We start from the raw sequence: 27,407 nt of genomic DNA on the forward strand, positions 1-27,407 counted from the left end.
TTTTGTGTTGTTGTTTCGGTCAAACATTTTATACTAGTAACATTCCCTAGTTATGTCGCTGTGAGATGAAACATAGAGATCATAACTGGGAACCAGTACGTAATAATTTTTTTTATCTATGAATAGTATGTATCTCCCAAAAAGAAGCGTGGTTTGAGAAACAGCTGTATTTACAAAGTGCAACTTAATAGTATTTAAGATTTTATTTCATTTTATTTATTTAACTTTTAATGAGGAGACTTAACATTTCCAGATTAAGAGAACCGTTGTTTTCCGTGCTGTAGATTTGGTTATAGATGGTACAACAACAACAACATCAACAACAACAATCGAAGATCCAACAACCACAGCCACAGCAATAGAGACAGAAACAACCGAAGACCCAATGACACAACCACCACCAATAAATACTGGAAATAACAATGGAGTCGGCAGTATTCATCCTTCATTTGGACAGAGAAATCATTACTTTCGCCTACAGTGCAACTTGATAAAACAAGGCGTTGTAGATCACGTCATAAGCCATATAGGAGTAAAGTAAGTATTATCACTAAACAAGAAAGACCCAAATGTATGTCTTTCCTTTTATTTAATCTTTCTATTAATATATACACATGGATGACTGGTGTATAGAAACTACGGTTACAGCTCCTAGTCGGTAGGATTTGTACTTTCAGCTGTTAGGGATGTAAAGATACACAGCCACTTGAGGCTTGAATCGGGACTTTAATTCAAAGAAGTTATGCGTTGTTCACACAGTGCCAATTATAGCCCCCGTTTGAAATGAGACAGTGCTAAGACATGAAAAGTGAAATTACTATCTTCAATTATCTGGAATGTGTCATCATTGTCTGAGACATTTACACTATCTATAAATACTATATGAGTAACAATAAATATTCATTGATTATCTCTGCTTAGCTTGTATTGTTTTACTCGAAACCTCTTTAGTGTGAACTACAGTTTAAGTCGTCAGAATACAATGCAATATCAGCGAAGACGCAATATTTTTCTTTTATCCAAAGTTTCGAACTTTTTATATGTATTTATAAAGAATGATTGGTAAAAACATCCCCACATTTTGCATTTGCATTTGTTTTTGTATTTCACAGAGAAATCTGTGTAAAATATTTGATACTACAGTCTACAGGTATATTATAAATTTTATTTTTTTTGCATTATGAAATTCTTGAAACGATGTTTTAACTTATTTATTTTTACAGAAATGTTGCCTTACTACCCAATGTGTTCAACTCAATTGGAACTGTAGAGATGCGATTTAAAAGTGAAGAAGCTTCAACCGATCATGAAAAAGATATAAACGACCTACCAGATATTTCCACTATTTACCTTGGTGACAAGTTTTATTTGTATCTTAAATATATTGGCGAGCAAGGTAATCCTTCTGTAATACTAATAGAAGGAATTTGTCAATTTATTAGGGAAACGGCTCAAACTAAAGAGATTTAGTTTAGATTGTAGATTCTGTTCTCACGTCAGTTTATTTCCTCTTCGGTTAACTTTTATTTTTTTATTTGAAAATGAACTTTTTATGCACTTTTGAACGGCGAATTCTCCAAAGAGTAGACTACATCTATTCTGAAATTCTGTGATTCTGCATTGACAGTTGTGTAGACTGAACATTCACCACTCCCAGTTCCTTTTGTATATTCGGTCTTTAGTACTGACTGATAATAAAAAAAAATCAGCTCATTTCCAATACGGGTTGAATGTCATCAGAATTGCCTCCTTTGTCAGGTCACTCCTAGTTTAGAATGACAGACATATTTATACTTGTGAGATACCAACAATTTAGAAAAAAATACAAAACTCTGATTTTTTCTTTAGACATAGAAATATCCTTTAAGCACATGCTTTCAATAACAATGTTATCAGAGTTAAGTTGTTTGGTGCACTCAAGAATGAATTAATATGATATTTCCCATGACTAGAATAGAATCACATACGGTTTTTTTTTGTTTTGTAAAGGTTACAGTTATTCTTTATTAAAATCACAAACGTGTATTGCTTATTTGTTAAACATTTGTTCCTCCCTTCACGGTGAAGAACCTTTCGTTTTATTGAAATATTATGTTTGGAGTTTCCCGAAGCCAAAAATTTAAATTAAGCATTTTTTACAGTTGTGTCAAATTGGGTACTGCTGCTGCCGCCAGATTATGTACGTTTCGGCAAAAACGTGTATCGACAGGTTGTAGGCATTATAATAGCAGACTTGTGTTTGTACTGTTATGAATCACCGTTTATGACCAAACTCAGTTAGGACCCTCTTAATTGCATTTAATTAATATATTTAACCACACTTACCGCTAAACGTATCTAGATGATATATTTTTCGTTAAATAATCACGAATTTTTCAAATATATGGCTGAAATTTACCAAAATGAACTTACTTCAAATAAATCAGAAGTAAACGTTTTACACGAGATACTTCACACTAAAATTTACGACCGATGAGACGATTTATCGTTCCCAATTGCAAACTTTTCTTTTTTTGGGTGGTGATTTTCATTTGGTACCATCTTATGGGGTCTATATTTCACAACTCGTTCGCTACAACCGTGTCTGTTGTGACGCTTTAGATTTTAATGAACGTAATCTCTGCTATGTATTACTGGTAAATTATTAAAAACAGGAACTTCGTTAACACGAATTACTTGAAATATATACAGAATTCTTCCATAGATATAAAGATTTAATTTTGACGATTGATTGTGGCCGTAGAAAAATTCTTTCAAACGGGATAGCACATCCTCATTTTTACGGAGATGTTGTTTGCCTTGACCAGAAATTTAGAAACGATCCTGGTAAGCTTATCGATCCTTTAAATACACTAATTACAAAAGGTTTTTAATTCAATAGTTAGTATACTAAGTTGTTTGTATATTGTTTTTCTTAGTACAAATATTGATTTTGTTATCAGTAGATTAAAAGCAAACTAAATAAATTAGTACTACGATTAAAAATGAATGTGTTATACACATATTCACTTTTATATATCTACAATCTGTCGATCCTGTAGCTTGGCATTGCACGAAGTCATGTTTTTTTCTGACTGTTTATGACATCTTTACACTAAATCCATTGGAAGTTAGATGTGTATCGATTAATGATTTAATCTTAGATGCTTGATTTTTTAAATAGTTGTTAATGACTTTGAACTAGCTGTCAGAAACTGCGAGTACTCTCAGATCTGTACTTAAATTAGTACTACGATTGGATATCTTATATTGTATCTGAAAGTGATTTTATTCATTTCATCCTAGGTTTCTACATAGCAGGAAAAAGACCTTTTGGTTGATTCAAACTATTTTTAGAAATTCAAACATTTAAGAACATAGGCGTATTAAAAACCAAGATTGTCTTGTAACGTTTAAAAGTCGTAAAGTAAGTCATCACAAATTGTTAAAGTTAAAAATGTGGTGCACACTGAATAATCCGCGTAGCTTAAATGTTTCTAAAATTTCTACAAATACTACGAAATCACTTCATGAAAATCCCATCAAATTGCGTTTTTAAGACTCAGGTTTCATAATGGGGCACTATCTACGAGATACATAAAAAAATATGATTTTTTTTTGTTTGATCACTAATGAAAGTGAAATAGTTAAATAAGGATTCGCTTTTAGCAGCCAGTATTGTTCAATTTTGTCAAAATAAGCTAAGACACATCAGTAATGAACTATTCACTTGCCAGTGAATAATTCTGCCTCATTGAATCCGTATTCATGTGAACTTCAATTAAACCCCTCAACTAGGGATGGATTATACATGATTGATGCGTGTTCAGTTATTTAAAGGATAAGAATGATCAAATCTGGACATACGAGCGCATATCAATTAAGCATTCTATTCCATTTTGTACAAAAACAGATTTTCTTTTGTTCGCTGCATTGCGTACTAGTGAAACGTGTATGAAGCGGTTTTTTTTTAGGGTCTATGCTATATTTATACACAGTCGACCACTTACACGATTAAATCAGGAGCATAAGTATAAATTACAAATATGATGTATAATTTTGTTTGAATTGCAGATTATTACATATCTCCACAAAATTGTACAGCATATGGTGATAATGAAAAAGCGGTTGTGGACAAATATGGCAGAAAAAAACAAGTAGAATTGTGGACATATGATAAGTAAGACAAACAAATATATATTTCTAAACTCACTATAGGGTTTCCGAAAACAGTCCATCTTGTTAGCTTAACAAGGTAACTGTGTACAAAAAGATATATAACGTACACGAACGTATTGATCAGTTTACTCCATCTCTAACTCCAGTCTGGCTTATTTAGTTTATTATTCTTATTATGTCCTTTAAACAGTGTTTTTTTTTTCTCTCTTCCTAAAGGCCCTTTATCTGCGCTAGATTTACTAAGACTAAAACTCATACATCTGACTATAACCCTTTAACAAAAGGTTTTGAAATGTAATTTAGAGAATTTGTTTTGTTATGAGTTTTGACACTTTTAAGTCTTTAAAATTTGCGTATTTTCTGCCACTTCCATTTTTTAATTTTTTGTTACATAAGTATTTTTTTTAAGTGAAGTAAATGTTTTAGTTTAAACGTATTTATTTATAGTGGATTGGGAAACAAGTTATTGCAACTTATATTATTTCCTTTCAACTTTGCGGGTGCGAGTGCTGCCTTGTAGCGGCATTATCCTGCTCTTTTTACAAATCGACAAGGGTGTCTTATTCGTGCAAGAGAAACGGCTCTCTCTTTAACATGAGTCAGACATTTATCGTCCCCTTCCGACGTACTGTCATCGTTTCCTCAAGACCATACTCAAAATTGTGTCAAGGGGGAGCCGAAAATTCGTTTCCTAAGATTTTCTCCCCGGTGCGGGAATGCGGGAATTGAACTAGGAACCTTTGTTTTAGTAGCCCGATACACTAACCACTACACCACGGCTCTCTCATAATGCTCGATTTAAGAATGCATTGATCAAATATGAATAAAATTATACGCAATATTTGATTTTTTTTGTTGTTGTTGGTCAAGAATTTTTGGACTATTGGCATTTTCCCTTATAGAACATTAAAGATTATAATCCATAGCATCATGCTGTTGAAATAACTGTATGCAATTAATGCAAATAAATTGTAACTAGAATAAAACCTGATTCTTGTCAATACTATAAAATATACTGTACAACACTTCAGACCTCAAGCGTCTACTGACTGCAGACAAATTGTAATTCCTGGATTTGTCCCGTGATAGGACAAAGGCCCTACTAAATTAGGATGTCCGTCTGGCTTTGGGGGTTGCATAAGTCGCATTCATGTCTGAACGGAATGTGGATGTAAAATTCGATGTACATTATAATTCAATAACTAAATACAAATTTGAGAATCAGCTAGTACGGAGATTATAGTTTGACATAGAACATTTGTACAAACATTCTTATAAGTTTTTTTTAATTTTATATTTCATTGTAGCATTTAATACCCCAGTCCCACTAGGCCACGATCGCACTACGATCTGTGAAAAAAATGCAAATTTTGATGATCGTGGTACGATCGTGGAGGTCGCGGTAAGGTCTTCAAGATCGTGAAGAGCGTGGACAACTTTGAACATGTTCAAAACAATCGTGGTGCGGTCGTGGCGAAATTAGGTCGTAGTAAAAGCGTAGTGAGAGCGCACTAAGATCGTAGTAAGATCGCAAAGGTCGCTGTACAATCGTAGCGAGAGCGTAGCGAAAGCGCGATTCTATTCGGAGAGATTGCGCTACGATCTCACAGCGACATTATCACGAACTTACTACGACCATCACGTTCTCACCGCGACCCAACTACGCTCCCACTTCGACTTTCCTACGCTGTTCACGACCATAGTACGATTCTAGCACGCCCTTGCCGTCCTCATCACGCTCTTCTCTCGACCTTACTACGTTCACACTACGACCATCATTATTATTGTCATTTTCACATAAAATATATAAAAAAACTCCCTACATTTTGTTTGTCTGAATGTATTTATCCATTTGCTCTAACGGCTCAACCATGCTTCTCGTTTTTATATAGATTAGACCGTTGGTTTTTCCCGTTTAAATGGTTTAACATTAGTATTTTTGGGGGCCCTTTATAGCGTGCTGTTCGCTGTGAGCCAAGGCTCCGTATTGAAGGCCGTACCTTGGCCTATAATGGTTTACTTTTATAGATGTTTACGTTGATGGAGAGTTGTCTCATTGGTAATCATACCACATCTTCCTATATATATTGACACATCTGTGTCATCTCTGCTATCGTTCACTAAAATATCGTCATTTGAGCTTTATGGACCAGCAATAGGTTGTAATTTAGGTTTGATTGGTCGTTTCGACATCTCTTGATGACAAGTATTATACTACTTATGTGTATAGTATCAGTTTAATTGAAGTCTGGAGCTGGCATGTCAGTTAACTGCTAGTAGTCTGTTGTTATTTATGTATTATTGTCATTTTGTTTATTTTCTTTAGTCACATCTTCTGACATCAGACTCGGACTTCTCTTTAACTGAATTTTAATGTGCGTATTGTTATGCGTTTACTTTTCTTCATTGGCTAGAGGTATAGGGGGAGGGTTGAGATCTCACAAACATGTTTAACCCCACTATTTTTGCGCCTGTCCCAAGTCAGGAGCCTCTGGCCTTTGTTAGTCTTGTACTATTTTTAATTTTAGTTTCTTGTGTACGATTTAGAGTTTAGTATGGCGTTCATACTTTGCTCCCTCTGCCTCTACGTCAAACCCTACCACCAAGCCCACGTGTTCTAGTAGATTTTGGTGACATGACTGTATTGTTTCCGAGAAATCTCCGTTTTAATCAGAAATAGAGGAATGGAACTATATTGCTATGAAACACGATATTGACGGTATTGCTGAGAACGTAGTAAGGTCGCGGTATGAACGTAGTATAATCGTGGTAAGAAAGTGCTATAATCGCAGTAAGATCGTGTTGCAATCGGATAACTCGTGGTATGGTCGTGGTGAGAACGTGAAGAGCGTAGAAAGATCTTTATAAGCGTAGTGAGGTCGCAGAATAAGCGCGCTGAGAACGTGGTTTAATCGTAGCGGGATCGTTGTAGAAGCGTAATTAGGACGTAGTAGCATCGTGAAAACAACAAAAATTAAGATTTTCATGCCACTCATACCGCGACCTCACCACGATCTAAATTTATTTTAGATCGCGGTGAGCGTGGTGCCATCGTGGTCTAGTGGGACTGGGGCTTAATACCGCAGTCCCATTAGTCCACGATCGCACTACGATCTGTAAAAAAAATGCAAATTTTGACGATCGTAGTGCGATCGTGTAGATGGCAGTAAGGTCGTAATACGGTCGTGGTGAGGTCTTCAAGATCGTGATGAGCAAGGCCAACTTTGAACATGTTAAAAACAATCGTAGTGTGGTCGTGGCGAAATCAGGTCGTAGTAGAAGCGTAGTGAGAGCGCAGTAAGGTCGTGGTAAGATCGCAAAGGTCGCTGTACCATCATAGCAAGAGCGAAAGCGTGATTCTATTCGAAGAGACTTCGCACCGATCTCACAGCGACGTTCCTACGACCTCACTACGACCATCACGTTCTCAACACGACCGATGTACGCTTACAATCGCGATCTGAAACAAATTAAAATCGTGGTGAGGTCGTGGTATGAGTGATATGAAAATGTTAACTTTCGTTGATTTCACGATGATACTACGTCCTTGTTACGCTTCTTCAACGATACCGCTACGATTATACCACGTTCTCACCACGCTTATTCTGCGACCTTACTACGATTATCAAGATATTTCTATGCTCATCACATCCTCACGACGACCAAACCACGATGTATCCGATTGCAACGCGATCTTACCACGCTTCTACTTCGATTATTACACGCTCTTACCACGACTATACTACAATCATAACATGTTCATACCGCGATATAACTACGCTCCCAGCAATTACGTCAACATCGTGTTCCATATTATTACTGTATCATTCCTTCTATTTCTCATTGATACGTAGAGTTTCTCGGAAACAACGCAGTCATGCAACCAAAATTACGTAAGGGTAAGGGTAGACGTAGAGGCAGAGGGAGACCTGATAGTACCGTATCCTGATCCAGTAGAGATGTCGGACCGACTGATCCAACTTATTGCTGGTCCATCAAGATCAAATGACGATGCTTTAGTGAACGATAGTAGGGATCGATTACACAGATATGCCAAGAATGATTGAGCCGTTGGAGATAAAGGACAAAAGGTCCAAATAACATACAGACAAACAAAAGGTGGAGAGCTATTATATATTTTTTTTGACAATGACAATGATCGTGATGATCGTAGTATGAACGTAGTCGGGTCGTAAGAACAGCGTGATGAGGTCGGCATGGGCGTGCTAAAATCGTACTATGTTCTTGAACATCTTGGTATAAACGTGGTATACTCGTAGTGGAAGCGTGTTTTGGTCGCGGTAAGAACGTGATGGTCGTAGTTAGGTCATCGTAAAGTCGCTGTGAATTCGTAGCGCATTCTCCCCGACTAGAATCGCGCTTTCGCTACGCTGTCGCTACGACCTTTGCGATTTTACCATGACCTTACTGCGCCCTCACAATGCTTTTACTACAGATCGTAGAGGGATCGTGGCCTAGTGGGACTGCGTTGTAATTAAGCATCAATAGACAAATATTACAAAGGCATCAGTAATTATAGAATGCTGCAGACTCAAATTTATGGTATTTCATGTTTTAATAGTGATCTTGTGCTTTTTTAGATTTAATTAATCTCGATTCATCTTGGCATCCTTTTTTTTCCTTTTCAAAATTTTCTATGGAGTTCCTATTCATTTATTTTTATAAATAAAATCAGTACTTTTCATTTGCAGGATATATTTATTGATAACCCAACATTTTGTCATGATCTAATTTGTGTAAATACTTTGTCTAATTAAAAAATTTGCAAGGAAGAACAACCTATTGCTTTTTAAATAATAGCCAAGAGGAATTTGAATTAATTGCGTGAATACATCATGAGACTAAGTTTATGTTTAAAAATAAAAAATTTACAGGCTAAATATCAATAAATTGGAATACGGTTATTCATTGAATGCCAACAACCTTTGAAATGTGGATAAAATACATGTGAAATTAGTTTACATTCAAGTAATAGGGTTTGTTCTTAAACGCAAATATTTTTTAATTGCAGAGAATTTTAAGGATAAAATTAGGTGAAATTAAAAAAAATATATAGATTATAAAGTCGATACTATAAGCAAAGAGCATTAGTTAAGAAAAAAAAGTTAAAATATTGGTAGGTTAAACAAACTCCTTTTCGAGATGTTTGACTTATAAAAAATGGCGGGAAAAGGCTGACTTGGGCTCATACATTATATTTGCATAGGTATTATTTAGGTCTAAAATCAAAAGAAAAAAATATAGAACCTGCTTAGATTTTGGTAAATGACCTTTTATGAGCTATCAAAGTCTTATAGGAAAAGAAAAGGGTATTGTGGAGCAAAATATATGTTACCCCTTATCGTATGAAAAAAACAAGGAGTCTTAACATCTTAAAAAAATTACTAGACCTCACATAAATACATCATTAAAGCTTGTTAAACGTCTATTTCAATCATAGTCAAAATTTCTCTATATTTAGTTTTTTTCTATAACTTTCTTTTTTTCTTTTTTATTATTTTACAGATATAAGTAACAAATCTAATTAGCACTTTTTTATTATTTTTTTTTTTAACTTTGATCATTATTGAATACAGTGTTATGCTGTTTGTGTCTTATAAGTCTATGACTGGATATTGAAAATTGATGTTTTATGTGTAAATATTACCAATGTTGTAGATGTCTTATGACATTCAATATATGACACTTAATAAATAAATGTATAATTAAACTTAACTGTGGCAGTAAGGTTAAAAATATCTCCAATTAAAAAAAAAGAAGATAAAAGAGGGACGAAAGATACCAGAGGGACAGTCAAACTCTTAAATCGAAAATAAACTGAAAACGCCTGGCTAAACATGAAAGAAGACACACAGACAAACAATAGAATACATGACACAACATAGAAAACTAAAGAATAAACAACACGAACCCCACCACAATCTAGGGGTTATCTCAGGTGTTTCGGAAGAGTAAGCAGATCCTGCTCCACATGTGGCACCCGTCGTGTTGCTTATCATATAATAAATCCTTTAATAGTAGGATTATGTAGGTCACATTCATGAAAGGGAAGGGGATTGTAGTTACGACGTAAGGAACATATCCGATATCATTTGTGAAACGGTTATCAATAATGATCAACCAACTCGTGATGGCGTCCGTAAAATTTACGAAGGGATGATTTTAACTTCACCATTTGGAATTCTTGGTTTAATAGCTTCCTTGTGAACAGCAACCGTCTATCAAGAAAATCATGATAGGAAATACAAGCACGGGAATATCGTATCAATTGGGAGATATATACCCCGTATGCAGGTGCTGCTTGAATGTTGCTACTAGTATTTAGAAATGGATAGTTCACAATTGGAAAGCTGAAATCATCTCTTTTGTCTTAAAGTTTTGTTTTCAACCGACCCTTAATGTCAATTTCTAGATGTAAGTCAAGATATGAGGCCGACTTAAATATGTCTGTTGTATCCTTTATCTCTACTTCGATGGGATAGATGCGTTCAACATAGTCACCAAATTTTTGAATTATTTAGTGAAAGAGCGTCATCTATATAGCGGAAAGTCGTGTTAAAGGATATTGTTAACCTCTTATCTTTCTTCCTTAGAAGTTCCTGTATGAAGTTAGCCTCATAATAAGAAAGAAACAAGTAGGCAAGAAGAGGGGCATAATTGGTTCCCATTGGACTGCCGACAGTCTGTTGAAAAACACGTCCTCCGAACGTAACAAATATGGTGTCATTCAAAAAATCAAACATCTTGATAATGTCAGTTTCATAGAATTTGTAGTTTGAATCAGAGTGATCCTTTACAAAGTAGGATTTATCCCTCCCTAAGACAAGATACTTGTATATAAGTTGGCCATTCTTTTTTATGAAACACAGCTATACCAACTCTTTTAATTTGTCTTTTAGTTTGGAATGTGGAATATTTGTGTAAAGTGTAGAAAAGTCAAAAGTTTTAATACTATTGCAAGATGACAGAGAGTTAGATTGAATGTACTGTAAACGATCCTTGAAATTTTTCAGTATTCACATCTGATTCACGCCACCTCTAGAATAGGCAGTTTCACAATAAATTTGAAGCCAGTCTTTGATAGCTGATAAAATAGATGTTAATAATTTAGAAAGAGGTTTCGTGGAGCACTTGGAAGACCCAGCAATATACCGTTGTTTGTCAAATGTCTTATAGATATTCTTAAAACAAGAAACCATGAGCCTGGAGAATCCACGGTAAATGAATGTCACAACAATGGTTTAACTAGTAGATAACTATTGTATACAGTGATAACTGTATTGATAAATTGTTGAAAAAAGTAAAATCACAAAAATTTTGAATTTAGAGGAAAATCAATTCGGAAAGTCCATATAATCATATGGCAAAATCAAATAACAAAACGCATAAAAAACGAATGAACAAGAACTGTGATATTCCTGACTTGGTACAGGCATTTTCAAATGTAGAAAATTGTGGATTAAACCTGGTTTTAAAGCGCTAACCCTCTTACTTTGATGACAGTCTCATCAAATTCCGTTATATTTACATTGATGCGTTAACTAAACAGACACAATAAATAAAATAGTCAAAATATTACTGTTTTAAGGAAAACAAATGTGACTTCTTTTTGTCTTTTAAGATAAGGAATGGTAAAACTATAAATACAATTATTCAAGATATTTGCCAAAGTCTTATGACAATTAATATTATCGTTCCAAACTATTAGACAACTTTCGAGTTATGTTCTCCACCGGAAAAGTTCGTCAATTATGCCTGCTTTTATGACGTCATTCACCAGATAGAGGGGATTGCCTGAATGCATGCACTATTAAAGTTCACCAAGCATCTTTGTGATCCTCATATGCAGAATAAACTAGTAACAATGTTTGTTCAGTAGGTACTTAGTCACAATTCAGAATGAGAACTGTGCTCATTATCATTTGTAAGACTCTGATTTGCCGAATAATTCGTGCCATATAGCATCATTTTTTTTCATTAAAAAGCAACACTCAATCAATCAATTATTTAATAGACGGGCATTTTTTGTGCTCCTGGCGCAACAACTAACTCAAACTTTTGATTTTAGAAATACTTAAAACAAACCCAAGAAAAACCTACTCTCTGGCAAATGAAGTCTGTTTTGATCTTTTTATGTAGATTTAGAGTTTGAACCGCGTATACATTAAGTTCGAAAGTTTTGTCCTGGTTTTTTTAATTTTTTTAATTTTATGCTTAGTACAAACTTTAGGAATCAAACTCTTTCTTACGAATGTTAGCAATTTGTTCTTTTGCTTTGTTATTACACAACTTTCTGAGGTTAAGGGTTGGATTGGGTGCTAAGAAACAAATTTAATCCTAGCATAGTCTCTATGTGTCTGTCCTGAGTCAGGAGCCTGTAATCCATTGGTTAGCTGTTGTATGATTGCTGTCTGTATAAAATTGTGTTTGTTAATTTTTGTAGTATAAATAATTCTTTGATTTCATATTTGCTTTACTTTACATTTGTTATCCTTACATTTTATAATTTGCTATATGGTATAGGTTTTGCTCATTTCTGAAGGCTGTGCGAAGACCTGTAATTGGATACATATGAGTTTTATGGATTTTCAGGATTAAGAATTTTTACATATTTGATTCTCCGTCCAATTAAATGGCAAAATATCTTGGATAGAAAATTATTTTAGGATTTAACATTTAAAACTATGCATCACATATACGTTAATCAAGTGGCATTTAATATTTTATTCTAAATTTCTTTTCAGATGTCTCAGTTCTCAATCGAAAAGTTTACGTCTAATGCACAGTTTTAATCAATTGACGAAACAAATTATTTATGCAGAAATGTTTGGGTTTCACTTCGACGTTAATGCTGATATAACAATTGAATGTGATGTTAAAGTATGTGGGAGTAGTTCATCATCAGATAAATTTTGTGTATTTCAAGGCGTAAGTATTTCTGCTAATACATTTTTTTTTAGGTGACAAATAATTATGCTTGAGGATGAATGAATACTAATACACAGAGAAAAGCCGACGTTTCATTTACCAGTACTGTTTTTTTTCCAGGTCTACACTATGCGTAATGAAAAAAAACAAAATTATAATATATCAAATGTCTGTATCTTGAAAAAGTGCAGAATATAACACTTCAAAATTATACTGTATAATCATGCGAACTGATTTCCAGCTAAAAAGAATTTTTTTTTGGTGGTAAATAAGGGATGGTATTTGGGAAGACTTTTAGACAAATTAACATGCAAGATTTAGACACATAGCAAGAAATACCCCCCCCCCCCCAACAAAAGAGGCTATATCAAGACGAGTGCCCCTAATTAGAATTTTATAAAAGACATTGTTTTATAAAAAAAAAAGACAAACTGTTCATCAGGTAAAACTATGGCTTAAGATAATAAGTTAACCTATATATAATTATAAATAAAACTCAAATATTAAAACCAAATACTTAAACGTAAAACGCTTAAAAAAACCAAAAAAAAAAAAATATCAACTCAATAAAGAAATTACTCTTTTAAACTTGAGAACAAATTCAAATCACTGCTTGAAATTGATCTCATATTTTCAATTGGTGTATTTACGAAAAAGTATTAATCTGTACTTAAAATAAGATGTGAATCAGATCTAAGTTTGAAAATTTCATAGATTTAAAAACACGTATATTACGTAAATTATCGTTATATCATGTATACGAAAGAATTCATGTGGGTCAATTCAGTCAAACACATGTTTTTTTGTCTCTGGTGGTTTCCTTGTTTCACTTTTCAATGTTGACATTTTTTATATTTTTATTTCTTGTACTTGACCAACTCTTTAGGGCATGCGTAACCATCTCCAGCTAAAGGTCAAGTCAAGTTTACATCTTCAAATAAGGATGAATTAATGACCTGAAAGCTAATAATACATTTGCAATGTTGTATTTTGTTTTATCTTATTTTGACCATATCGGACCAAACTGACTGCTCATAGCGAATGCTATTTTGATATCGAGCTATTTATACATAGTTGAAGTTTTCTGCTTTGTATCGATGAGATGAGTAAAGTCCTTTTAATCTGACTTTTATAGTTGAAGTGAGGGTTTGGCGCCAGCAAAATAGTTTAACCCCGCCATATTCTATATGTGTCTGTCCCAAGTCAAGAACCTGTAATTTGGTGGTTGTCGATTTTGCTGTTTCTCATATTCATTTTTTGTTTATTGATTTGTCGTGGGTTGTGTCGTTTCACAACTATTGTAACCCTGCCACATTCCATATATGTACCTGTCCCAAGTCAGGAGCCTGTAAGTCGTTGGATCATATCTGTCATTTTTGTTTTGTTTTGTATCTTATAAATAAGCTGTAAGTTGTCTTAATTGAATTGTTTGATATTTTTCATGTCAAGGTCTTTTTTAGCGGACTATATGGTTTTTTCATTGTTGAAATATGATCATAAACGAAGTTTAAGCTGTGACATTTTGTAAAACATTGAATATACAATAATGGAAGGTTGAGTACAACACTTAGATGATTTCAGCTTCCCAATTGTTAACTTTCTATTTCTATGTATCAACTCTCATGCAGAGCTGGCATATGGAGTACATATCTCCTAGCTCATACGATATTCTAGACCCATGTGTATATTCCGCCTCTATTTTGAAACATGTATCTAAGAAATAGAAAATAAAATATTTCAACAAACTAATAATTATGGTCAAGATGAAAGAAGAATACTGAAATTAGAAAAAAAGGCAAAAGAGATGATTTTTGATTCCTATTTCAATTTTCAAAGAAAGTGGTGGCCATATTGCAACATCTCCGTGTCTCATCCTATTTCATTTTTACGTTAATCAACTTCTGCAGTTTGATATGTTTCGATGAGCGTAACTATTATGTCATTTCGGCTCTGATGGAGAGCTGTATCATTGGCATTCAGATATCAATTAAAAACATAATATATAATCTTGTAATAGGTCTGTACAATGTTACCGATGACACAGATGTTTGAATTCTTTAATATTTCTGGTTCTACCGGACCTTTTATGGCAATGATGGAAATCTACCTCAATTATTTAAAAATAGATATTGAAATTCTATCATTCAACAGGCGTAATACACTAAATTATTCGATTTAAAGGTTTCTTTCTTCCAATGGTTTGACGACTGGTAATATTGAAGGTGTCTCGCTAAGACTGAAGATTTAATTGAGTTGTTTGCTATGACTTTATGAAATCTGTTGGTATTATTGATTATGATTTTTCTCTTTCGCATGCACTTAGTATTTCACACGTATTTGTTATTGATAATGACACTTTCTAAGAGACTATTTTATTTTACAAAAGTAAGGTTAATTTATAATTCAAACTTAAATTCAGAGAAATATTTGATCTAACGAGACCAGTGACTGAATAAAAGAACCTGCACCTTATTTTTAGGTCAGATAATTTTGTGACATTAACTGTTGGAATCGGTATCAGATATGACCTAGAACTTGTAAATTATTGGTAATATTAATTGTGTGGAAAGAAAAGGGCCTGAAATGGCGAAATGTTTAATCTTCACAATTGTTTTATATTTTTTTATACATAAAGTTAATTTCTGCGGACAGTTTGTCTACTGCCAATGTACAAAAGCGTAGAAGACATGGATTGATAACATTACAAAACCAACAAAAGTCTGAAATGGTCTATATCTGTACTCGACTGTTATGATATTTACTGGACCAGTCTGAATTGGTCTGAAATTTACTTGATAATACTGACTGTATAGTCTGAACGATACTTAAGGGTGTACGATACAGTTACAGGGAAGGTAATGACGTTGCTAACGTAAATTGTTATTTTCGCGTTGTCAAACTAAGACTTATCTGGAAAAAGTGCAGTTTTCGGCTGATTTTTATCATTCAAACTGATTTAACTTGAAAACGAGTTCATGGACCCCTTTTTTTTTATTTATGAAAATGACATTTGATTTAATTACGTAAGAAGAGTATATATACCAATTTTCATGAAAAGTAAAATCACAAAAATACTGAACTTAGAGGAAAATCAATTCGGAAAGTCCATAATTAAAACGTAAGTAGTGCAATTTTTTTAAAATTTGGTTAATATCAGCAAAAAAAGACGGATTTTTATTACATTATACAAATTTATGCAATATTTATATAACACAGAAATTACAAATAATTTAACAAAAAAATAGATCGTATTTATCTTTTAAAACAAAAAGTTTTGTATTTTATCGAAAGGAAAAATACGTTCACAAATCCGATTTTTTTGGAAATATCTGAAATTTAAACCTCAGTTTTTTCAAAAAGTAGCACTTGAAGGTATATTTTTTTTTTATAACATATTTGATTTAATCAGATAAAAAATAGCCTACATGCAAATTTTCATCAAAATTTAAATACGGGATCAAAACTGTATCGTATCCAGGTGTAATGATAAGTCGTTAACCTAAGGCTATTTTTTTCTTATTTTTTCTGTACACTTAGCTTTCATTTTTTATTACCATGCATTGTCAAGCTTGGTAACTCATAATTATTTGTCAGTAACTAAATGTACGATGCTGTCCCATACTGAACCTTCTGACCTTGTTTGTTTACATTTAAATTTCAATGGCGTCAAAATCACGTGATGTCAATTCGTTCTACCCAATCAAATTGCTCTACTGTCAATTAGGGGTTTTTCCAGTCTACGGCAATTACGTGATTTCTTTGTGGGATATTGCTTCAAAATAGTTTGCAATAATTTTGGGTTTTATTGAACAGAAAAACTCTCTTTTTGCCATCCCTTTTGACATCAATGGAATTCTGTATGAATACTTATCTACAGTCATGATGGTCAGAATATCGATCTTTTTATAATGAATAAAAAGAAAATTCTATGAAAAATAAATGTAAATTATTTTTCATTAACCTACTCTATATTCCTGTACAAAATTATGGCATGGACATCGTTTTTTCAATTAGTTTTCCTTTCATTTTGGTTGGGCTTTTTTTGCAGGAAAATCGCGAAAGACGTAAGGAGCATGTCATTTTAAAATTCCTAAAAATACGATTTGCTTGATCTGTATTGCCTGCCACAAGATTGATGACGCTGAATGGAATGTACACAAATCAATGGGGGCCGGAAGTGGGATTTTGTGAAGTTCTAGAATGTGTTTAGACATTCGGAAGTCGGGATTGAAACGGGCATTAGAAATTTGGCATTTTTTTAGCAATAATTGAGAACAACAATGAAAACTTACCTTCAGAAATGTTTTTTTATTCAAAAGTGCAGAAAAAACGTATTCTACATTGTTTTTCTACGCCGGAAGTAGCGTAGTGACGTCAATGCGGAGTTTCCCCGTGTGTTTTCTATGACGTTCATTTGCCGCGTTTTTCGCTTTTTTAATATATATTAGTATATTTTAGTATAATATATTAAAAAAGCGAAAAACGCGGCAAATGAACGTCATAGAAGTTATTATAACGTAATGTATCCAATATATTAAAAAAGCGAAAAACGCGGCAAATGAACGTCATAGAAGTTATTATAAGGTAATGTATCCAAGCAATGTAATTGTTGTTTCAATGTTGTAATTTATTCCAATGAAGAAGGCCGTAATGGCCGAAACGTATGGGAATTTGTGTTATATTTTTTATTATATATATATATCTGTTGTAGAGTTGTCACTGACTCAGACGTACTTATAAATATAATTATTTTCTGTGACTGTATATTACATTAATTTGTAGGATCCTTTACTATAGATAATTTAGCTGATCTGTAACAACAACATCTTCATGCCTTATATATCATGTACTGTAGTACGCCGCTAGATTAGAACTGACGAGGAAAGGTAACACACGGCCAGCGAAAGCTCTTTTTTGGAGAGCCCAGGTGGTCGTGTGGTCTAGCGGGACGGCTGCAGTGCAGGCGATTTGGTGTCACGATATCACAGTAGCATGGGTTCGAATCCCGGCGAGGGAAGAACCAAAAATTTGCGAAAGCAAATTTACAGATCTAAAATTGTTGGGTTGATGTTTAGACGAGTTGTATATATATATATATATATAACTCGTCTAAACATCAACCCAACAATGTTAGATCGAGTTGTATATATATATATATATATATATATAACTCGTCTAAACATCAACCCAACAATGTTAGATCTGTAAATTTGCTTTCGCAAATTTTTGGTTCTTCCCTCGCCGGGATTCGAACCCATGCTACTGTGATATCGTGACACCAAATCGCCTGCACTGCAGCCGTCCCGCTAGACCACACGACCACCTGGGCTCTCAAAAAAAGAGCTTTCGGTGGGCATGTGTTACCTTTCCACGTCAGTTTTAATCTAGCGGCGTACTACAGTACATGATATATAAGGCATGAAGATGTTATTGTTACAGATCAGCTAAATTATCTATAGTAAAGGATCCTACAAATTAATGCAAGATACAGTCACAGAAAATAATTATATTCATAAGTACGTCTGAGTCAGTGACAACCCTACAACAGATGTATCCATCGGATCGCCATCAATGATGGTGATACATGGCTGTGTACATAATGTATATACAACTCGTCTAAACATCAACCCAACAATGTTAGATCTGTAAATTTGCTTTCGCAAATTTTTGGTTCTTCCCTCGCCGGGATTCGAACCCATGCTACTGTGATATCGTGACACCAAATCGCCTGCACTGCAGCCGTCCCGCTAGACCACACGACCACCTGGGCTCTCAAAAAAAGAGCTTTCGGTGGGCATGTGTTACCTTTCCACGTCAGTTTTAATCTAGCGGCGTACTACAGTACATGATATATAAGGCATGAAGATGTTATTGTTACAGATCAGCTAAATTATCTATAGTAAAGGATCCTACAAATTAATGCAAGATACAGTCACAGAAAATAATTATATTCATAAGTACGTCTGAGTCAGTGACAACCCTACAACAGATGTATCCATCGGATCGCCATCAATGATGGTGATACATGGCTGTGTACATAATGTATATACAACTCGTCTAAACATCAACCCAACAATGTTAGATCTGTAAATTTGCTTTCGCAAATTTTTGGTTCTTCCCTCGCCGGGATTCGAACCCATGCTACTGTGATATCGTGACACCAAATCGCCTGCACTGCAGCCGTCCCGCTAGACCACACGACCACCTGGGCTCTCAAAAAAAGAGCTTTCGGTGGGCATGTGTTACCTTTCCACGTCAGTTTTAATCTAGCGGCGTACTACAGTACATGATATATAAGGCATGAAGATGTTATTGTTACAGATCAGCTAAATTATCTATAGTAAAGGATCCTACAAATTAATGCAAGATACAGTCACAGAAAATAATTATATTCAGAAGTACGTCTGAGTCAGTGACAACCCTACAACAGATGTATCCATCGGATCGCCATCAATGATGGTGATACATGGCTGTGTACATAATGTATATACAACTCGTCTAAACATCAACCCAACAATGTTAGATCTGTAAATTTGCTTTCGCAAATTTTTGGTTCTTCCCTCGCCGGGATTCGAACCCATGCTACTGTGATATCGTGACACCAAATCGCCTGCACTGCAGCCGTCCCGCTAGACCACACGACCACCTGGGCTCAAAAAAAGAGCTTTCGGTGGGCATGTGTTACCTTTCCACGTCAGTTTTAATCTAGCGGCGTACTACAGTACATGATATATAAGGCATGAAGATGTTATTGTTACAGATCAGCTAAATTATCTATAGTAAAGGATCCTACAAATTAATGCAAGATACAGTCACAGAAAATAATTATATTCATAAGTACGCCTGAGTCAGTGACAACCCTACAACAGATGTATCCATCGGATCGCCATCAATGATGGTGATACATGGCTGTGTACATAATGTATATACAACTCGTCTAAACATCAACCCAACAATGTTAGATCTGTAAATTTGCTTTCGCAAATTTTTGGTTCTTCCCTCGCCGGGATTCGAACCCATGCTACTGTGATATCGTGACACCAAATCGCCTGCACTGCAGCCGTCCCGCTAGACCACACGACCACCTGGGCTCTCAAAAAAAGAGCTTTCGGTGGGCATGTGTTACCTTTCCACGTCAGTTTTAATCTAGCGGCGTACTACAGTACATGATATATAAGGCATGAAGATGTTATTGTTACAGATCAGCTAAATTATCTATAGTAAAGGATCCTACAAATTAATGCAAGATACAGTCACAGAAAATAATTATATTCATAAGTACGTCTGAGTCAGTGACAACCCTACAACAGATGTATCCATCGGATCGCCATCAATGATGGTGATACATGGCTGTGTACATAATGTATATACAACTCGTCTAAACATCAACCCAACAATGTTAGATCTGTAAATTTGCTTTCGCAAATTTTTGGTTCTTCCCTCGCCGGGATTCGAACCCATGCTACTGTGATATCGTGACACCAAATCGCCTGCACTGCAGCCGTCCCGCTAGACCACACGACCACCTGGGCTCTCAAAAAAAGAGCTTTCGGTGGGCATGTGTTACCTTTCCACGTCAGTTTTAATCTAGCGGCGTACTACAGTACATGATATATAAGGCATGAAGATGTTATTGTTACAGATCAGCTAAATTATCTATAGTAAAGGATCCTACAAATTAATGCAAGATACAGTCACAGAAAATAATTATATTCATAAGTACGTCTGAGTCAGTGACAACCCTACAACAGATGTATCCATCGGATCGCCATCAATGATGGTGATACATGGCTGTGTACATAATGTATATATATCACCTTAAAATAATAATAAAATAAGCTGCTCCAATACTCTCAAACTGAATTGTTACTTATATTTTCAATGTCATTTTAATTTATTTGAATGTTGCTGATATATTTTATGGCTACTGGACAATTTTCACCGTTAACTTCAGCTTAGTATAGATTTATGTTGTCAGTTGAGTTTAGTTAATAATGCCGTTACGTGTTGTGTTTATTTATATATAAAGTAGTATATAAAGCAACTTAATAAATTAAAAATCACACCTTTGTTTTGTTAAACCGAGACGTTAATATAATCATGATAATAGAACTTCAATAGCAATCTTTGAAAACCTTTTAAAAAGGAAATGTTCCAAAGTTACAGTAAAAATGTATTTCAATTAAATTTAGATAATTTTAAAAAGGAAATATGTTCCAAAGTTACAGTAAACATGTATTTCAATTGAATTTAAATTATTTTTTTATTAAACTTAGAGACATGGCATATAAACACCACTTTAATAAGGTTTAATTACCTTAATATATGTTTGTTTACAGAAAAAAAGAAAGCCCATTTTTTTTTAATTCGTGTATTACTTATCTAGAGAACTTAAAGAGCAAGTTAAACAGGATGTTGCAATTTGAATCAGTTTGATTTAGAATTAATACTCTCTAACAGGCGTGATCTTTTTAACGAGTTAGCCAAAAGCAGAAGGTATTACTTATACTTCACCACTAATCCGAAAAACAATTTTTATTATATCCTTTTTTAGCTCACCTGACTTGGCGTCCGTCGTCCGTCGTCCGTAGTTCTGCGTCCGTCATTCGTCGTCCGTTAACTTTAAAAACAATGTTCTCCTCTGACTCTACTTGACCAAATTTAACCAAACTTGGCCACAATCATCATTGGGGTTACTAGTTTAAAAAATGTGTCCGTTGACCCGGCCAACCAATCAAGATGGCCGCCATAGCTAAACTAAGAACATAGGGGTAACATGTAGATTTTGGCATATCTCTTAAACCAAAGCATTTAGAGCAAATCTGACGAAGTTAAAATGTTTATCAGGTCAGGATCTAACTGCAATGAATTATTCAGATGAATCGGACAACTCGTAATTTTAAGGAAATTTTGCCGTATTTGGTTATTATCTTGAGTATTATTATAGATGGAGATAAACTGTACAAAGCAATAATGTTCAACAAAGTATGTTCTACAAATAAGTCATGATGACCAAAATAGTCAGTTGACCCCTTAAGTAGTTATTGCCCTTTTATAGTCAATTTTTAACAATTTTTCGTAAATTTTGTGATCTTTTACAAAAATCTTCTCCTCTAAAACTACTTAGATGAATTTAACCAAAGTTGTAAACAATCATCATTAGGCAGTAGTTTAAAATTGTGTCTGATGACCCCGCCCACTAAACAAGATGGCCGACATGGCTAATAAAAGTACATATGGTAAAATGCAGGTTTTAGCTAATATTTATAAACCCAAAGCATTTCGAGCAAATCTTTTAAAACAAAATTGTTCATTAGGTTAAGTTATATATGCCCTAAAATTTTCAGACCAATCAGGCAACCCGTTGTTGGGTTGCTGCCCCTGAATTTGTAATTTTAAGAAAAATGTTCAGCTTTTGGTTATTATCTTGAATACTATTATAGATAGAGATAAACTGTAAACAGCAATAATGTACAGCAATGTAGGACCTACAAATAAGTCAACATGACCAAAATGATCAATTGACCCCTTAAGGAGTAATTGACCTTTAAAATGAATTTTCAACAATTTTCATATTTTCATAAAGGAATAGGTTCAGTGAGACCCCTTTTTGGCCCCAAAATATAGCAGTTTTACAAAATTGTTAAATGTATACTTTTAGTTATTTATTGGACAGTAGAATGGTTCTACTAAATAAATATGGGCTATGTTTGACAATACAATGCCTAATATATCGAGTATTAGCATCATTAAGTCATGCTAAATTACTGAAATCTTCACAATTTTAGCATTTTAGTTATATTTTAGACGGTTTCCTTCTAAGATGAAAGTTGCCGCATTCGTGTTCATTCTTAATATTGAAATGTAAGTTGTATTTGATGATAATACATAACTTATATAAAGGTTGAGGATGAACACGGATGCGACCACTTTCATTTTTGAAAAAAGCCATCTGAAAAGTGACAATTTTTGACATATTTGATAGATTTTTCATATTTAAGCTAGAATCGGGGCGTTTTTAATGAATAAATCAGCTAAAACATTTTACATATACTTAAGTAGAAACTTAAGTGTTTAAAAAGTGTTTAAAATCTTTCGTCAGATGAACTTGAAATTTGAGGCCAAAATCGGCCCTTACCGGACATACTGCTTTTGTAAATATTTTACAAAATCATTTCTACTGAAACTACTGGGCCAAGTTCATTATAGATAGAGATAATTGTAAGCATCAAGAATGTTCAGTCTACAAACACATCACTATCACCAAAAACACACGCTTGTCATGAATCCATCTGTGTCCTTTGTTTAATATGCACATAGACCAAGGTGAGCGACACAGGCTCTTTAGAGGCTTTAGTTGATATATATATATTATGTAATATATCCCAAATTGTAATAATAGATATATTTGTAATATAAAGTTAAAAAGTTATCTTGTTGGCTGCTGGTACCTCATTTTAAGCATAATGGTAAAACTAGTGTATGTAAATATGAAAGCTATTTAGAGTAGTCTAAACACCGCTCAGGACCTCATAAGTGCACTCATGACACACAAAGTGCACTCGGGACCCTTTATAGTCATCGTATTTGCACAAAGGATGAATGTATTGTTCGTTACACGCTTCTTATTTAAATGCTTAATTTTGGTAGAATTTGAAATCGAACTTAGATAGATATGTTCATTGTTATAAAATAATGAGAGCACGTGTCACTGATTACACAACTACTGATCCGTGGATTATCCAATCAACAACCTTGATTGGATTATATTTATTGTTGTTAATTCAATTTAATTCAACATTTTATTTATGTCTCATCTTATGTATACAATTACACAATACATTAAGAAGCAGTCCTTTTGCGCCAATTACTGTTATTAGTGGTATTATTTGCGCCAAATTTTGTTTTTCCAAATGTATCAATTGCGCCAATATTCGGAACACATTTGCGCCAATTTACCTGTACACATATCTATCATACTATTGATTACTGTATTATATATTTATTCTTATTTTTGGCTTAAAAAGAATCATATGTTCGGAGATATTTAACCACGAAGATGAGTATCTGGAGAGAAATGACTTGAAATGGTTTAGACAGTCAATGTACAGAGAGAGAATAAAACGTATTGCTTAGTTGAATATTTAATACAAGATATGCCAAAAGAGAAGAAAATAGAAGCTTTTGCTGATTATGTTTTAGCCACATATGTGATGACACAGTGTGTTGTTTCAACCATCATGAAGTTATTTTTCTTCTAATTGGCACAAGCGTATGGTTTTTTTGGGGGGTGAAAAAAATTATCAAAGGTACGAGGATTATAATTTAGTACGCCAGACGCGCGTTTCGTCTACATTAGACTCATCAGTGACGCTCATATTAAAATGATACCATGTAATTTTAAAACAGGTGGCGCGAACGTAGCATTGCCGAAAAAAGTTGTTGCGCAAAAGGACGCTTTTTTGGCGCAAACGGATCTCTCCCACATTTATAAAAGAAACATTTTGTATACATAAGCCAATCTGTACAGATTAATGAGAGACTATAATCAACTAAAACAGTTCATAATAAATATTAAACCTGAATGGTAAAATAATGTAACAAAAGTATTCAATTATTATTTACAATATAAAACTTCTCGGCGTCTTTTCAGAATAAAATTACAGGTTTTGGCACATAATCTTATAATATCTAGATTCGAAAATAAAAAAAACATTTTCTGACAATCTGTAAATCTATTTAAATGTAAATTAATTTTAAGAGACTAGTAAGTAAAAAGAACTTGTCTAAGATCATATAATCAGGACAATGTAAAATAACATGATATTCATCTATAACAGTATTAAAACAATTGAAACAAAATCTCTCTTTAAGCGGCAAATTTTCATACCTCCCAGTTTCCAGTCTAATAGGAGCCACCCCACATCTAAAAAAAAACAAAGGCGCTTCTTTCACAAAAAGGCATCAATAGTTTGCAGTCTAGTCACATAATTTCGTGGATACATAAGTTCGTGGACTTCCGGAAATCCCAAATATCTCGCATGCGTGTTATTGTTATGACGTCATCAATGACATGATTTGATTGCTATAGGATATTCCTACAACAAGAACATATAAAATGAATCCCGTCGCTTCAAAGCAAGGTAAGACTTATTACTTATTTATTTAATAAACAAAATTTTCACTTATTTCTTTATTTGTCTTATTTCCAACGACCACAATAACTTTATTCTCAGCCTAAACTCTCAAATCCAAGTGTTGTCTGATTACGCCACTTTCTAATGAATATTATCACGTGATTAACAAGGAAATTCCCTGTCAGCCAAAAAAAATCTATGAAACGCAATTGGTGTCATTATCTTACATGTTTTAGATGTATTTTAACAATAAAAGATGACTTTTAGTTTATCAAATGAACTTCAAAAGGGAGTTATTGAGCACAATTCTTGTAAATTAAGTTCAACTAACATTGATTACTGAGTTTTTATAGAAGATTTGAGTTTTAATTTTTTTTTTGTATTTATTTGTTTTGTTTAAAAAATAAAAGATTTGTGTATCACAAAACTATTATTTTTATTATTTAATATTTTACAGGTTCAACTCAAAAGGCAGAAAGATAAGCAGAAAGAAACTGAAAATAATGATAATGATATATATTAAATGTAAATTGTTTGACTGTTTTCAGTTTTATTTATATTTAACATTTACTGTTAATAGTTCTTAATTAACAGTTGGACTACTTTTGAGTTTTGAACATTTATTTTGCTTGATTTAAATAATGTGAGATTTATATTCTATTGGAAAAAAAATCATGATTCCAAAAGGAAAAAAAATGATTGAACTGTAGCTTTAATCTCATTTTTTTAAAATAATTAATGGGAAGTAAAAATAACTGTTACTAGCAACTTTTAAACCTTAATTTTGTTACTTATTATTTTAATAATTTTTAAAAAGTTAAATACTTGGTCTTTAATCAATGTTTTTATTTTCACTGATTTGAAAAAAAATATGCTGGTATGAAATAACAATTATATGCTCACCACTGGGCTCCATACTGTGTGTTCATTTTGTTATTTTCAGAAAGAACTTTTTCCACGAACATAGGTGACGTACTTGGCATCATATACCGATTTGTGTACACAAGAAATGTAGGTCATATCAAATAAACTAGCTAACGGAAAGAATTTGTAAACTAAATTGTATTATTTTAATGTAGTTCTAAGGTAACATTATCGACATAAAAAACAAATGGTTGTTTTTTAGTTTTACCGCATTCCGTTTGAATAGTCTAAATTATATCCACAAATATAGGTGACACTACCGTAGTTTTCAACAACATAATCCTGCTTAAAAATCTTCTATGTTTTCAATTTATTACGCCCATTTCCCCGTCTGGAGGATGGTGAATTAACAATACTTTTCCATTCTTCAATATAATTATCAAACATTCTTGACATGACTGTATCAATAAACATATTTTTATAATCATAAGTGTTTGTTTTGCAAAAGTCAACCAATTCAAGTTCCGTGAAATGTTTTTAACCATGAAATTCCAGTATTTAACAATTCTATGTTTCAGTCTGACCTCATCTACCCATATCAATATTTTCCTGTTAATACGATTTGGCTCCATATTTACTATCTATGCCAGTGTCTTGCAATTACTTTCTATTGTGTATGGTGTATTGGAACCCACCCCATGTCTCCCATAATAGCTGGCTTATATTACAAGCTCTCACCTTAATCGCATTAATAAATGAGAAATTCTTGCAGCCCCAAATCGCGGCACCATATGTTAATGCATTGTGTTGTTAGTTTATGTTACGTTTAAAATTATATCCAATGTTTTAAGTTTACCTAGATTAATTGATGTAGTTAAAATTAAATTATGCATATGCAAAACATATAACCCATTGGATTTAATGTTTGGTATGTTTTTAATTAAGATAGCTAAATTACTTATTATTGTTCTGCAGTTCATGAATAAAAAAAATAAACAATCATATTATTTTATAGTTGCCTTTTTTCTCTTTCAAGTTCTATATTTGTTTTTCATTGCGATTTGTTTTCTCTCTCTCCAAATCAACTTAATAAAAATACAATGCTTACTGAAGATCAAATTATATGGAATTTGTATATCTTTATTCTCAATAAACCATTGACATAGGTATAGAGAAGACTATTATGTACAACATGTTATACAATCACAATACTTAAAATTTAACCTTAATAAGACAGCTCAGTATTTATTTATATGACTTGCTAAGTCTTATATCTTGGCTGTGTCCTTGCTGTCCTTG

General features: G+C 33.5%; 1 protein-coding gene across 1 annotated transcript; it reads left to right on the forward strand.

Annotated features, from left to right (window-relative positions):
* Positions 1-65: 65 nt before the first annotated feature.
* On the forward strand, positions 66-25,767 carry LOC139525256 (uncharacterized). The gene is made up of 6 exons (XM_071320455.1): positions 66-95; positions 254-537; positions 1,224-1,396; positions 4,054-4,159; positions 12,924-13,107; positions 25,702-25,767. The coding sequence occupies exons 1-6, from the start codon at positions 66-68 to the stop codon at positions 25,765-25,767; spliced, it is 843 nt and encodes a 280-aa protein (XP_071176556.1).
* Positions 25,768-27,407: the final 1,640 nt, after the last annotated feature.

This window comes from Mytilus edulis, chromosome 5 (genome assembly GCF_963676685.1).
Source record: "Mytilus edulis chromosome 5, xbMytEdul2.2, whole genome shotgun sequence".
NCBI classification, from domain to species: domain Eukaryota; kingdom Metazoa; phylum Mollusca; class Bivalvia; order Mytilida; family Mytilidae; genus Mytilus; species Mytilus edulis.

Excerpts from the sequence above, each read along its gene's own strand:
- LOC139525256 (XM_071320455.1), top strand. The coding sequence starts at position 66 with ATGAAACATAGAGATCATAACTGGGAACCA. Across the intron at positions 4,160-12,923 it reads GAATTGTGGACATATGATAA|ATGTCTCAGTTCTCAATCGA; the intron begins GTAAGACAAACA and ends ATTTCTTTTCAG. Across the intron at positions 13,108-25,701 it reads AATTTTGTGTATTTCAAGGC|GTTCAACTCAAAAGGCAGAA; the intron begins GTAAGTATTTCT and ends AATATTTTACAG.